This window comes from Rhea americana, unplaced genomic scaffold (genome assembly GCF_003343005.1).
Source record: "Rhea americana isolate MKP2758 unplaced genomic scaffold, rheAme1 scaffold_34, whole genome shotgun sequence".
Classification (NCBI taxonomy): Eukaryota; Metazoa; Chordata; class Aves; order Rheiformes; family Rheidae; genus Rhea; species Rhea americana.
In genome coordinates this window covers 1426377-1440573 of record NW_028186468.1, presented here as the reverse complement: position 1 = coordinate 1440573, position 14197 = coordinate 1426377, and the positions used below count along the sequence as shown (strand labels likewise).

General features: G+C 40.4%; 1 protein-coding gene across 6 annotated transcripts in view; it reads right to left on the bottom strand.

The window, feature by feature from the left end:
- CFAP97 (cilia and flagella associated protein 97) overlaps positions 1–14197 on the bottom strand; it is a 35446-nt gene extending 21249 nt beyond the window's left edge. Inside the window, exons 1-3 of one of the 6 annotated variants that reach the window (XM_085311357.1) lie at positions 10552–10597; positions 9738–9883; positions 31–912 (exon numbers count right to left, since the gene is read on the bottom strand). In XM_085311357.1, the coding sequence (XP_085167483.1) occupies positions 31–892 (862 nt within the window). In that variant the 5' untranslated portion in view covers positions 893–912; positions 9738–9883; positions 10552–10597. The other 5 variants (XM_085311358.1, XM_085311355.1, XM_085311360.1 and 2 more) reach the window with 5 other exon arrangements.

The following is a 14197-nucleotide window of genomic DNA, read 5'->3' as shown; positions in this document are numbered from 1 at the left end:
TTGTGTTGTACTTAAATTCTTCAAAATTACCATATAGTTCTTGGCTCACATTTTCCTGTCTTTTTATTTTTAATTTCTTATCATTTGATGCTGCAAGTTCAAATGACTGGATAGGACTGATGTCTGGGGTTGACAAAGGTGTTACATCAGTCACTGTGTCTTCAGACTCCTCCAAGTAGTCACCAAGTTTTGGTTTTCCTTCTGCGGACTTCATTCCTGATCTGAATTTTTGTTTTGGAGACAGAAGAGCCACGCTGCAAGCATTCCTCTTCGAGGAAGAATGTGATGAATCTGATAAACAGCTATCAGAATCTGTATCAGAACAATCTGTGTCTGAGCTTGAGGACGAGGAAGATGAGGAAGATGAGGAAGAGGAAGATGAGGAAGAGCTGATATTAGTATATTTTTTGTTAGTTTTTTTCAGGCTGTTTGATTGTTTAGCCGACTTTGGTCTAACCTTCTGTTTTTTGCCGTCATCACTACTATCTTCTTCATCTGTATAATAATCATCTTCACCTTCTTTAACTATTTTGGGGATTCCAGCAGAAACATTCTCCTGTGTTCCCCTATCTGCTGCAGATGTTGCTCCAGATGTACCTGCGTTCTCTGAAACTGGAGAAAGAGAYAAAGATGAAGCATCCTCAGGATAGTCTGTCAGATTTTCTAGGCATTGATCCTTCACCAAATCTTTCTGCTTTTCTTCACTTTCCTCTTCAGAACAGTTCTCATCCTTTGAATTAGAAACCAAGTCAGGGTCTGAAAGAACTGCCTTCGTACTTTCCTTCTCTATACATTCACCATTTTCTTCATCTTTCTTTTGGTGTTCCTCAAAATCACTGTCAAAGAAAGCATGATCCACTTCACCATCTGATACATCTTCAAATTGGTCCATCTTGAAATGCAAAGCGCTGCCTGAAACCACCAGAAAAGGTTTCCAAAAGTTAACAAAAAAGCAGATGCAAGTACACCTTTAGTTGAATCATGTTGTTCTATACTTGTTTAATTCTAGTCAATATAATTCTATATTAAGTATGTTATGTAGCTAGGGACAAATCCATAGTTGAGCTTTATACTGAAATTCAGTGCCACCTTATCGTACTCAGCTTACACGTTTCTGTCAGATCAAAAAGCGTTACCTTAAGCAGACAAAATATACCAAAATTTCAAGACCAGAGCTACTTCTACCCCCAAGGAAATTAGTCAAACATGGTTAGTGGTTGAAGAGCATTAATAAACATGCAACTGTAGAGTCTGATTTTTGTCCCTTTATACTAGAGCTACCGTTTGGCATTAGTCCAAATTTTATACTTAAAAACCTTGGGACTATGTGCCGGTCATCATCTTGGCTGAAACAGCAGCCCAAACTGGAGACTTCCCATTCTAAAAATAGAAGCCATTTCAACTTACATTGAAGACCCACAGCTCCACAAGTTAAATTGTAATAGATGTGGGGTGTGCCAGTGCTAACGCTTCAGTAGGGGAAGCATGCTTCTCTTGGCAGTCGTCTGTAATTTGGTTCACATTGCATAGCACAGTGAGCAAATYTGACTCCTTTCAGATGAAGCTAATCTTAAGGTGCACTCTAGGCATGAATCTTGTACACTCTGATTAGTACTCATCATTCAGTCCATGTGACCAGATTACAGAGTCACACGTAAAAACCYGAAATGCATACAGAGTGGGTATGCAGGTCCTCAACACCAACTGTTACACTCTACAGATCTGTTCCTACTGCATCATACTTCTTGCAGAAATAGATGCAGTGTTACATCCTATGTGAATCATGCATGTGGGAGGGGGGAGGAATCTGAAAGTTTCTACTCAATGGGATATTCACAGAGTTAAAATGCAAAAAACCCCCAACCCCCCCCCCCAAAAAATAAAACACTAAACCAGAACCAATCACCAAACAAAAATAGCCAGTACCACAGACCACTCTTCCCTACCAGTTATGAGCATTTTTTTCCTACCATCTACAACAGGTTATACATAAACATATACATAAGCTGCAGTCAGTAAATAGACAGAATTCTGCAGACACTAAGAACAAAGCTAATAGAAGTAACTACACAAGAAAAGAGAACCAGTATATATCAGAAGCAGGAAGATCTTCTTTAAATCATGTATAATCTGTTACCATGGCAAATAGAGGCAAAAAGGGAATTCCTAAGCTTGCTTTCGAACTGCAAGTCTATTCCCAGGAAAGCTTCCAGCTCAAATTATTTCAACAGAATACTTTATATATATATATATATATATATATATATATATATAAAGGTCTATGGTGCTTAATTTTCTTGCTGCTTCTCAAATACTGCTCAGTTTCAGGAATTTGAAATTATGCACTGCCATACAAGGACAACATGAAACTCAGAAGCAGTTTAAGCAGTAAGGATGTGTGGAATCTCCTGTGGCTTTACGATCTACAAAGCCAAAAAAAGTGAAGATAAGGTTAGATATTATAAAAAGCTGAAAGTACTACTGAACAATAAAAGCAGAGGTCAACTTTGGTGAAAAAAAAAAAGAAAGAAAAAAAAAAACTCTTCAAAGCACCTAACTGCTACAAAACTAGGGTATAAGCAGAATAAAACACCTGGGAACTCCTAATTTGAAATTTTATATGAAATCTGGAAATTATTTTGTGTGTATGTCACTTCCTACAGTCCCTGGCTTCAGAGAGCTTGTATGATCTGCAATACTCATCTCTTGCATGCATTCCTAGAGTGGACTCATAAAAGAACAATGCATTTTAATACATCAAAGCCTGTACAATTAGAAAAAAAAATCAGAAGGAAACAACACAGCATCATTTATAKCTCATATAACCCCCAAAAGAAGGGAACAAGACAGAATTGTTTGGCATTACCTGTAGACTACAGAACATGCATTATTTATTTAAGTAGTATGACTTGAGCAAAGTCAATTTTATGAAGAAAATTTAAATGTAAATCTTTCTTCTTCTTTATGATGACATTTAATGCACTAGCATCCCTCCAGTTTGTAGCTTCAAATACATCAATCATGACCGATTGCTAAAGTATAGCATATTTCACTTGTCTCAAGCACATAGTATTTGATATTCTGTTAGCATTGCTGTACACGTAAGAGTATAAGGAGATTAAGCAAAAACAGGCTTGGAGGAGGTGGAGCAGGTGGAGACAGACCAGCTCAAAACAGAAAATTCTGTTCAATATAAGACACAGGTAAACTAAATATACACAGACATGTATCACTACTCTATTCTGCAAAGGAGATGAAACTAACAGTATTTTGTCAGCAATAATATACATTGTCATTGTTAAACATGATCTCTTAATGGGGGAAGAGAATTAATTTAAGATAGTGGCAGGACAGCAGAGCAGAGGTGACAAAAAGGTGATAAAAGATAGCAAGGGGCCTGCACGCTCCTTTCCACCACAAGTACCAGCCAAGAAGCATGCATGTTCCCACTCCACATGACTTACAAAGAGCTGACCGGGCAGTGAGCCATTTTCCATTAAGACTGAGGCAATAACTAATTAATGGACAACCACTGTTACCAATAAAACTGCAGTTCAGCAAACTGACTCTGCCTAAGGAGCAGCACTGATAACACAAGTCATTTCATTCCTAAATGCTCCTTCCRCTTTGCTGGCACAATCTCTTGAATACTTGAGCCTTCCTCTTAATGAAAAACAGACGTGCTGCTTTGCTTAATTTCTCTCACTGATACTCTTAATCATTCACAAACTAAACATTAATTAATTTTGTAGTTTCCATTAAAGGTAACAAGAGGAAACAGATGAAGGGATTTTATTTTTTGTTCCTGTTCCCCTCATGTATCATTCTAGAATGGCTTTACGGGAGCTGGAATCTGCCAGCTTAGAGAGAAGAAGAAAATTTGCAAATAAACCAYGACCAATTAATAACACACACACACATTTATATACTGTGTAGAACATAAAATTACTTCTAGGGGAAATGTAGAGCTCTGCTGAGTTATCAATTGCTAAAACAGAGAATCAACAAGTGTTTCCATGTTTGAACGTGTTGTGCCTTTTGATAACATTTTTTTGAACATTATAAACTGAAGCTTAAGAAGTACAATAGTACCTGCACAGGATTCAAAGTATTTTAACTTTGGTTAAAACTTAAAAAAAGTTATGCAATCACTCTCTCACTTTTTTATATGCAGAGAATTTTAATCACACACATCAAAGACTACTGAAATAAACCACAGGAAAAAAGAAAACATTCTCCATTAAAGTAAAGTAGTGAGCAACTTTCTTTTCTGTTCTTTTAATCACTCTGCTTTCATAATTAAGAAATAGAACACTTCATACAGGAGGAAAAAAAAGCCAAAAAAACTCACCCTTCCTCTCTATGTAGTAACACCTGAAGGAAATTACCAGCATACAGAATGTAACATCACATACAGGGAACTGATATGCTATGCATCCTCTGAAGGTCTGAGTGCTTTCAAGACTTCTTAAGATTTTGGTATTTATTAAAAGGAAAATAGGCCCCATAAGCATGCTGTGTGCTGAATCAGAAGCTTCTGATGTTATTTTGTGCATACTGTGCACCACCACAGAGGCACGTACACTCATAGTACACTCAAGATGAGTCAACAGTATGTTCTTTGCAACAAAAAGGGGAAAAGACATCATTTTAAGACGTCTTAACAAACACACATGCAAAGTATCAGAAGCATTAATAATGCCGTATTCAGCTCCACTTAGGCACCTTCTGGTTTAGGGTTATTAGTTTTGCTTTGCAAGTACCATCTATAATTGATTTGATAAGAACTAACCAATTAAGCAACTTTTTCCCCAGCCTGTACAAACAATTACTGTTCCCACACATGATACCTCTCCTTTCAACTGGAAATTTCTACCTCTTCAGAGCTGGCTCCCACCCTCCTACTCTCAGGGAGCAGGAACAAGTGTTTGTGGGCTAAATGGTTAGAAGGCAAAAAGTATTTAATTAAAAGGTTTTGTACTTTCAATAGCAGATGTTCTTTAGGAAATTCCAAAGTCCTCTGACCTTCTTTACTCATTGCTCCCCYTCTGTCAAGCGTCCTGTTTTCTTCATAATGCTGACTGCCAAATCACCACTTTGCATGGTACACTTCACAGGAGTGAAAAAGGCAAAACTTATCAATTGACCACCAGTTTCATAAATGACAATCAGTAAATGAGTTACCATGCAAAAGAGCACTAGTTCAAAYGCATCCCCCTCTCATTTTTGGCTGAGGAAAAAAAAAGGGGGGGGGGGGCAAATTGAAAGAAGTCCAGAAGAGAGCAATAAAAATTGTAAGATTAGATAAGTGCAACATCTGAGAGTCTGCTAAAATAAAGAGGGTAAACATAGAAAAAGGTAACATGTTTTAAAACCTAGTTTGTTGTCAGATACAATCAAAAACAGTAGTAAAGATCAGCAAGCACAGCTGCTCCCAACCACGTGCCAAATCATGCATACCCAACCCTACCTACCTCCTCTTTAATTAAAGATTTCAGTTTTGCTACTAAAACAACAGAGCATGCAAAGGAGGAAGAATATCTCTCAGGGAGCTATTTCCCTTCAAGGGAAACCCCCACTGAATGAAACAACCTGCTTTCTTCATGCTTTTACTAATGTTCTAATTTTCTAAGCTCAGAGCACAGGACCTGCTACAGCTGTTTCGTGCACCTCATGCCCTCCAAGATTGGGTACRAGTTTCCCTCACCTTTCTACCATATTTTCCCCAATCCAAACTAATAGGTTCATGACTAACCTGCAAAATTTAAAACCTCAGCTCAGATTAAAGGTCCAGCACTACAAACCTGTCCAAACTCTGCTCCTCCACCCACATATACACCCTCCATTAGACTTGTTTTGGCACCCTGAGACGGAAAGGCAGGCAGAGACACAAGTAAGTTACTATACTCCATACTGCAAAACACAGAGAGCAGATACAGGAGCTAGAATTAGATAAAAAAAGGTTGGAAGGGATCCTCTGGAGGTTGTCTAGTTCAGACCCCCTGTTCAAAGCAGGGCCAACTTCAAAGCTAAATCAAGTTTTGCTCAGAGTCTTGCCTAGCCAAGTTCTGAAAAAAGCTCAGAAGCAAAGACTTCACATCCTCTGCAGGCACCTGTACCAGTGCTTAACAACCCTCACTGTGAAATCTTTCTTCTCTGACCTGAATTTCCCATGTTGCAACCTGGAACTGTTGCATCTTACCCTTTCACTGTGCACTCCCAAGAAAAATCTGGCTCTGTCTAGTTAGAGGTAAACAGGTTACTTGTAACTGCTGCTAACTGYCTGGATTTAACTACATGAGTGTGAATCCCTTTGCTCAGATGAGAACCTATATAGAAGCATTTCCTGCTGGTTGATGATAAACTGTGTGTGGATGTTGACTGATGAGACAGTAATGGACTTGAGTCAAAACCAAGTGACCCAAAATGAGCACTCTGAAAAGGCCATATAAACATCATTTGACCCTTACATGCCAAATCTGACATGGCCTAATTCAAGCTCAGAACAGAACTACTATTTGCCTTACTAGTGCATCTGAAATCACTTGTCCAAACGATTCTCAAGTGGCTTTCCAATGCCTTTCACCATTTTTTTTCCTCTTAGCTCAGAAGAGGAAGGAGGAAAGGCCAGCTACCTCCAATCTATGGAGTCAGTATGTCCAAYGGTTGCTGCCCCTTTTCCTGTTACCCTTGGTTTTCTCTGCTGGACACTTTAAGGGGAGGACTTGTCTTTGTATGCTGCAATAGGTACTCCAGCAACTCTCAAGCCTATGACGGCTCAGAGATGCCCTCAAAACAGCAACTCTGACCAGAAGTAGCCCACTGGAGATGTGCCAAAGTACTCTGATTCTCTTTAAAATGGTCCCAAAAGAAATTCCAGAGTCTCCTATCTATTTAAAGCAAGGATTCACTCAAACATCAGTTCCAGCTAGGGATCTGCCAAGACTAAACGGAGCAATTGCAGTAAACCACAAAAGTTGGGCACTGATGGCTTCTAAGCAACAGACAACTGACATCAATCCCCTGCTCTGCAGCAGCAGTGCTTCCATGTTGATCAAYTGCCTCCAGAAGTACACAGTGAGAGGTGGCCCAAGTCTCAGCGAAGATCATTTTACACCTCCTTAAGCTTTCAAACCACCATTGATCATTTCATATTTGATACACAACATCAGCCCCTCTTTCATGACRGACCAGAAGTAAGTGAGAAAGAGCAATTCTTTCACCAATATTTGTTCAATAATTTCCCCATTATCCTCCGATGGTACCAGACCTGCTGTGCCCAGTCTGCACTCCTGCCTGACTCACTGCGAACAGTAGAGATATGTCCCARAAATGTTTAGGATCTACAGACACCCATCCATTACTGTTGGGAAGCCAGAGTTCAGGAATAAAACTGTAACATAGTTCAAGAGCACTGAAACTTTCATCCAAGAGCCAGCCACCTATTAGGAGGGCACATGCCATTTAACTCGACATTTCCCAGATTTACGTCTGTGGCAGTCCGAGAAATAGATAGCAAGACCACAAAAAAAAACTGACTATACCATTTCACAAACTACTGATGGAGCTCAGCAACATATAAATCTAAACGTACTGCAGAATACCAGGGCCTCCTTACCAAGCAGCACAACATGTGAACTGTCTCCAACACCCAAAAAAGCTCCCTGAACTGTAAGTTTACCTGTGCTTCTAATGTTACAGATTTAGTGTGCTTAGTGACCTGACTCTACAAAGAGCTATGTCATCAGCATTTCCATCAACGCTTTGCATAGTTGTGTTCCCACACAAATCAAGAAGATTTGAATTCTGTGTCTGCATGCAAACACCTGTATCACAGTTTGGAAAATACACATACAGTTTTACAGATACAGAGGTCACATTCTCTACAGTCACTAAAGTTCTGACAAGATGTAATCAATTTTTCAGTGAAGATATTTTCATATGAAAGGAAGRAGGACTGACTGGTACAAGTGAGCAGGGGGTAAGTACAGAAATGCAGTCATTAAACTGGTGCACAAAGAAGACCTTAAACAAATAATAATCAGGAGTAGTCCAACTATATGTACTTTGTCTCTGAATGTTCATAGAGTGGAAATGATGTAAAGACCTCTTGAGATCCCTTTCTCTACTATATTTTTATGACTTGTTCATGTCCTCAATGAGAAATATTTGTACAAAAACACAGATAAAGTGCTAAAAACACTGAACTTCCTTTAAATTCCTTGCAACTTTGGGTTTCCTGGGATTTGTTATGTCATTAAAATGAAACACTTCAAGATAACAAACACCCATCACTGATCTGTGACTTGTTATTTTATCAGCCCACTCCTGGCTGGGTAGACTTAAAGAAAACTTGTAAATGCTTCTCCCACTCACGCCACAGAAAAACATATTCCACCTAGCCTGAGAATTTTGAAAGACTCCTTGGAGAAGCACCTGCATGTTTTGCTGGGAGAAGTCTTAGAATGGATTGGCCAAGTACACTTCTGAAATCTCAAAGGCTCTGCGGTCTTGGTAGTCCTCTGAGCCTAGGACTTAYGTTGAAACATGTGATCCTCTGAATGCCCTTTTAAACATGGTTAAGTACAGAAAGAAGCCCAAAACAAAACAAAACCAAGGAGGTTATACAAGCTCAGAATCCTGAGAAAAGGAAAAGAATGTCCTCAAATAGCTTGTTCTCTCTTTTTCTCTGGTCTCCATTCCACATCATTGCAAGGATTATCTAGACATAGAAAACGCAAAAGGAAAAACATGCGCACAACAGGAAAACTAGAAAAAAAAGTGGTAGGAGAGCTTGAAAGCATTCGAACAGCTGAGTTCAAAGTTTTAGATACTGAATATTTAACCAACCCATTCTTTTGCTAGCAGCCAGTGAACAATTTTCTAGTAATGCATTTTTGCACTACTAGACTGCACTTTTGTTTCCAATTAAATTCTCTGAAAAAAATCACTTTTTAATGGAACTTTATTCTGCCTYGGAGGCAGGATTGACAAGTTTGAACAACAACCAATTTCTATACAAGGGAGAGATTATTTTTTTTTCATGGAAACAAGAATTTGCACAACCTCACTTGATGGTCTATACTGCATACAGCATAACAAGAAAAGAAGAGATATAAAAGAAGTCACTGCTATCCATTTCTATTATATTAATTACATCCCATACACTTTTCTCGCTATGTTTGCATGAATGTCGCATAGACAATTTAACCAAAGGTTACAGAAGTATTTGTTTCTGAAACTAAGTATCAACATGCAAAGAATTAGATATATGTTTTATAGTAAGAAAGAACAAATGTAAACATCTCCTGAAAACTAGTCATGGAGATTAGACTTAACTATATCATACCATCATATTTTCCCTAGTTTTGGTACAGTTATCCTGAGACATAYGAACCAACAATTCTGCAGTAGTCCCTTGCATACTATAATAAAAMCATCTTCCGGAAAATCATGTTTAACAGAACCGTAAGGGGAAAAACTTCAGCAAGCCATAAAAGTCATATGATTATAAATAACATTGTGATATAAGGAAACTAAAAACATTTGCAAATGTAGTTTAGCATGGTTTAACATGCTGTGAAAACTCTAGACCAAAGAGAGCTTTACAAGCATGACACACACTGCTGCTTACTGCATTGTATCCTGAGACGTGCTGGGACTGAATTTGGTATTCTGCTTTACTGCAGGTGCTGCATAGAGAATACCTGCTACAGTGGCCCAGGAGCTAGCATTACCTCTTTTGGAGGCTTTTATTTTGGGGTCTGAAGGTGCCAACGACTCCACAGGTGCCCCGCAGAAACGGGGACTGCTCCTTTTTCCAGGCTACAGCCTCCTCTGAGGAGCTGGCAGTGGAGAGTGCAGCACTGTCGATCTGGGGAAACTTGAGAAACGGAGATGTGACTATTGAGATGATTTACCGCACTCGAGCTTAAGCTGTTTACCACAATCACGTTAGCTGACTTAATTTCCACTACTTGAACCTGACAACCGCGCATTTCACAGGGGCGCTTTATAAGACACTTCGCTCTCCAACTCTGTTCCAGCATCGCTTCCTAACGCCCTTCTCCACCGCCTCCGCATCCCTTGCGGCCCGGCAGCTTCACGGACACGCCGCGCTCCGGCCTGCCCGACGCGCRGGCACCGCGCACGGAGGCGGCGGGAAGAGCTCCGAGTACAGCACGCGCTCCAGAGACACCTACGGAGGGGTCACTCCGGCAGGGACCCGAGGAGGAAGACAGCGAAATCCCTGCTTAATAAAAATAAAATAGTAAATTAAATTAAATAATTAAACAAACGACTCTCTCCCATCTTGCATTTGAGGGACAGACCAGCCCGGGCGCGGAGGGAGACGCCGGCTGCCTCCCGCCACGCACCGTCTCTCCGCGCACCCGCAGGAGGAGGAGGAGGAAGAGGAGGAGGCGCCGGCGCGGAGCAGCGAGGGCTCCGCCGCCGCCAGGCCCCACCGGCGCCCCGGGGAGAGCCGGAGCCGCCGCCGCCGCCGCGGGGTTTGTTGTGGTGACGGCGCGGRCAGCTGGGGCGGATACTCACACACACGCCCGGGCCGAGAGCAGGAGGAAGCCGCGCCGCCGCCGTCTCGCCGCGAGGCTCCTACGCCGCCCCTCGCGTCGCCGGGCGGGGAGAGGCGGTGCCTGAGCGGGGCGGGAGCCGAGCGCGGCTGCCGGCGCCCGCCGCCCCGGGCCAGAGAGCGGCAGCGGCGGGGGGAGGCGGCGGCGCCCCACATGGCGGCGGCGGCGACACGTCCCGAGGAAATGGCGGCGGGAGCGGAGCAGGCCCGGGTGAGGGCGCGGGGGACAGCGCTGGGCACTCGCTCTTTGAAATACAGTTAGCAACTGCGGCAGAATAATACAAGAGAAGAAATAAAATCTCCCGATTAAGGTAGCTGGACGCCGCTACAGTAACTGAATTCTAGTCCTACTTGTGCCACACCGTGTTCAGTGGAGGCTTTTCGAGTTATTTAGGCCAGCTTGGCATACCTCGGTCATACTTCGGTCACTTGGCAACTTGGTCACGTATTTCATTTTTCCGCAGCCTCGCTTGACTCGCTGTTAAAATGTTGAACAGTTAAAACTGCAGCTGAGATCAGTGGAAGCTGTACTTGGAAAACTTCAAGTGCTACCAAATGCCGAATACTCCTAAAATCACATCTTAGGTACCTCTTATTTAACACTAAATGGGTACTTTTGCCTTTTGTTTTTCCTGCGCATCAGGTTCCTATCTGCATATAGGCAAAATACCATGCCATTGTCTCAGAAAGGTGTTATCAAAGGTGGTATCAAATTACTTAATACTTTTGAAGTACTTATGCTCATTTAATGTTTTGTAGAAAGGCCAACAACAAAATAATTCTGTTTTCCCGAGAACGGTTTAGCTTATTTGCAGTACAGGAAAAACAGGAATTGGATCTAAAGGAAAGATAGTATGTGATCATGTAATTAAGGACTGTATCTTTATGTCTTGATGAATGATATTCCTATAAGTAGAAAGCAAACAGTACAAGTAGAAGTTTTGCATTTGTAGTATATCAATTTTGAGGTGAGGTTTTACCAGAGGAACTATATCTGATTTTATATATAGAGAAAGAGATTATGTGATTTCTACTGAACTATGTCTACATTTTACTTCTTCAACCAAGTTCAAAGTATCTACCTTTGCAGGGAAAGCTCTAATAGACGGAAAAAAAAAAAGCTAACAATTTTGAGAAACCCCTTTTCTACAAGCCTGTGAGAAGTAATTAAAATCAGTCCTAAGGTTTCTTGGAAAGTGTCAGCTAAATTAGATTTAAGATACTGGGAAGTATAACAAAGATATTCTCCTTTTCTCTTGCTATTAACTAGGGTTTTTGAAATCAACAGTGTCCACCATCCTGTGAATTTGTTTCTCCCCTTTCCTATGACTGTTCCTAACCACAAGGATCTAAAGTTCGTGAGCATTTTTTTTCATGCCTGCCTGAGAGGCGTRTAAGTATTTCTGTATGCTCTTAATGTGACTGCAACTATAACAGCAGCACAATGATTATAAAGAAGCATGTTATTCATTCAAAGTTGTAAATAGCTAACATAAACCAGATTTTTTTTGCCTATAATGAAAATTTGTTTTGTTTAAATAGTTGCGAATTTCTAGCTTTTATGGCAATGTGAACTGAGCCAGAAAGGCTCACAAAACAGGAAGTAACTGTGAAAAAAGCCCTTAMAAAAGTTTTAATTTTTACAAAAGTATGAATTTTTAAGCCTAATCATTTTAAAGCTGCAAAGTTTGCAGTGCTGTGAAACTGGAAGTTGCAAGATTATCACCAATCACAGCTGGAGAGCTGTGTTCAGAACAGAGGGCTTGGTCTAGGGTATGCTATGAACAAGTTAATTACACTCGTAGCTTAAAGAGTGAAAACGAAGATGCTGTTATTTTTTAAGGAAGTACATTTGCTGTAATGCTTGAATTGCCTAGAGTTTGAATTGCTTATTTCATAACCTAATACCATGATTGAGTAAGCAGCTTTAAGAAGATATTAAAGTAATGCCCCATCCCAAAAAATTGACCTTGGAAGTTTTTTTGTCACATTCAGAGAAGTAATTATAAAATACAAAAGGGGAAGTTCTAGTAACACTGAGGTCAACTTCAAAATTACCATTGACTTCAGTGCAGCTAGGATGTCATCTGAAATACTAGGAACTGTACATCAAGATGGAAAGCCATATAGTCTTCTTAAAAACTAGAAGAGAAACAATCAAAGCTCCCACTAGCTCTATGCATATACATACACCTTGGTTGATTTAAACACACATGATCTGCAAAAAGGATATGATGTGCAAGTCCTAACTAAAATTGGGGAGATTCCCCAGATCAGAACTGTTCTTGTGCATAAGCAGTGCAGGACTAAACCTTTATTGTAGGGAGGTTTATTTTTTATCTTCCTCTCCACTTCAGAGAACTAGTACTCTAATAAGAAAAAAAATGTTTATGTAGGACTAACAATGTTACATGCTCCACTGCAGGTTAATTTAAAAATTCAGTTCCCATAAGTAGTTTTGACAGAGGCCTAGAGAGTTTCCTGAATGCGTGTGCAGTGGAAGGCCTTTATACACTGTCTTATGGATCTTTCTTAAGGCTCTGCACTCTTTTCACCCTAGAATAGATGTTGAACTCAGTCCTAAGTGGTGTATTTTCTGAACTCTTTGGAGGAGTAAATAAAGTGTGCACTGAAAGTTGGATCTTTGTCCTTTGCTTTTGTTTTCTAATTTAAGAAAATAAAATAGCGTTATAGGAAACCTCAGGCATGCTGAGCCTTATCAAAAGGCTTCTGGACTCTGCAGAGATCTCTCTGTTGGTCTTACTGGTTAGACATACTAAAGGAACTTGTTCCCCACTTCGATGAAGCATCTGAATGAGGTCACATGCTAGCTCCCACGAAACCATGAATATCATCATAATACTATTTTCACTTTCTGTATATAATGATTTTCACCTTTAATCACATTAGAGACATTACTTAAATAATCAGTTTTGGGCACCTCTTCTGTGGTGGTCTAGGCTAGCCCTGAAAAGCTCTTTGTGCAATTTAATATCCACTAAATAGAATAAAGTGGATAATAAAATTACATCTAAGCTACTGTGAAGGACTTTGGATCAGATTAAGGAACAGCATCTCTGTTTTGGTCAGTGACTGAGATGGGAGGTCAAATCTCTTCAAAACTACTTTGGGATTTTGTGAGGAACTATATTGCTATGCAAACCTGCAAGACAGGCATATATGCACAGAAACAAATCATTTTATATACAAGTCAGACTGTACCATCAGGCACCGGGGGTTAGGTGAGAACTAGTTCAGCAAGTACTGTGGTGGAGTAAAACATACAATAACAAGTTATTGTTATAACTTGGAATCCTTACTAGATCCCTGCCTGTGTTCTGCACGTTTCCATTACAGTTATGAACCATTAATTGACACCTAAACCCTCTTTACGGTGCTACATTAGGACTATACCTGAACATTTTGCACACCTGTTCTATCCATTTGCCTGGGTCTGCTTCTCTTTCAGAAGTACAGGAAAGTTTCGGATCTCTCTTAAAAGTGGTGTTCCTTGTGCTGGTAAAGTTGTATGGAAACACACGCATTCACGGGATCAGTCCCTCGGTATGCACGCATTTCTTCATAGGACTAGTATCATTAATCTTACAA